The 1,223-nt window shown below is 42.1% G+C and overlaps 1 protein-coding gene across 1 annotated transcript; it reads right to left on the bottom strand.

The window, feature by feature from the left end:
- Positions 1-493: 493 nt before the first annotated feature.
- Positions 494-775, bottom strand: LOC121383681 (putative surface protein SACOL0050). Its single transcript, XM_041513774.1, has one exon. It carries the CDS (start codon positions 773-775, stop codon positions 494-496), a length of 282 nt encoding a protein of 93 aa, XP_041369708.1.
- Positions 776-1,223: the final 448 nt, after the last annotated feature.

Consider the following 1,223-nt stretch of genomic DNA (forward strand, 5'->3'; position numbering starts at 1 on the left):
TTTCTCTGTCACAGTCACTACCATCACTTTCTCTGTCACAATCACAATCATCACTTTCGCTGTCACAGTGACTACCATCACTATCGCTGTCACAGTCACTACCATCACTTTCTCTGTCACAGTCACTACCATCACTTTCTCTGTCACAGTCGCTGTCATCACTTTCGCTGTCACAATTACTATCATCACTTTCTTTGTAACAATCACTGTCATCATTTTCGCTGTCACAGTCACTGTCATCACGTTCTCTGTCACAATCACTGTCATCACTTTCTCTGTCACAATCACTGTCATCACTTTCTCTGTCACAATCGCTGTCATCACTTTCTCTGTCACAATCGCTGTCATCACTTTCTCTGTCACAATCGCTGTCATCACTTTCTCTGTCACAATCACTGTCATCACTTTCTCTGTCACAATCACTGTCATCACTTTCTCTGTCACAATCGCTGTCCATCACTTCTCTGTCACAATCGCTGTCATCACTTCTCTGTCAATCACTGTCATCACAATCTCTGTCACAATCACTGTCATCACTTTCTCTGTCACAATCACTGTCATCACTTTCTCTGTCACAATCGCTGTCATCACTTTCTCTGTCACAATCGCTGTCATCACTTTCTCTGTCACAATCACTGTCATCACTTTCTCTGTCACAATCACTGTCATCATTTTCGCTGTCACATGTCACAGTCACTGTCATCACGTTCTCTGTTACAATCACTGTCATCACTTTCTCTGTCACAATCACTATCATCACTTTAGCTGTCACCATTGTCCTCTGACTGCGGTTTTTCAGGTAGGGTAAAGGATGGAGGAAATGGGGGTTGGGTAGAACGGACAGGCAGCCATACATAGACCACTCACAAGATGCCACCCATGGCCGATCGGCAAAGAGTGATTTTGGAGCTTGTAATGCATTTGCAAATACTTATGCGAAATAAGTCAGATAATGTTTTTTATCCTGCAATCACTACATATAGTTGCAATATATGATGACTAGATAAATTTCTATATTTTCGGTTACTGACCAAAAATATAGCTTTTTGGGACAGAACTACTTTTACACTACTCATGAACATTTAGTGGTATGATATATGTAGCCAATTGTTTATTGCACAAACGCCGGGCAGTGGTTAGCTAACCTTCGCGTTTGACACACAGAAGCCCTGATGTCATCTGAGTGACATATTGCTGCCATCTTGGATTTAGAGGTCAGGGTG

Source organism: Gigantopelta aegis, chromosome 10, assembly GCF_016097555.1.
Source record: "Gigantopelta aegis isolate Gae_Host chromosome 10, Gae_host_genome, whole genome shotgun sequence".
NCBI lineage: Eukaryota > Metazoa > Mollusca > Gastropoda > Neomphalida > Peltospiridae > Gigantopelta > Gigantopelta aegis.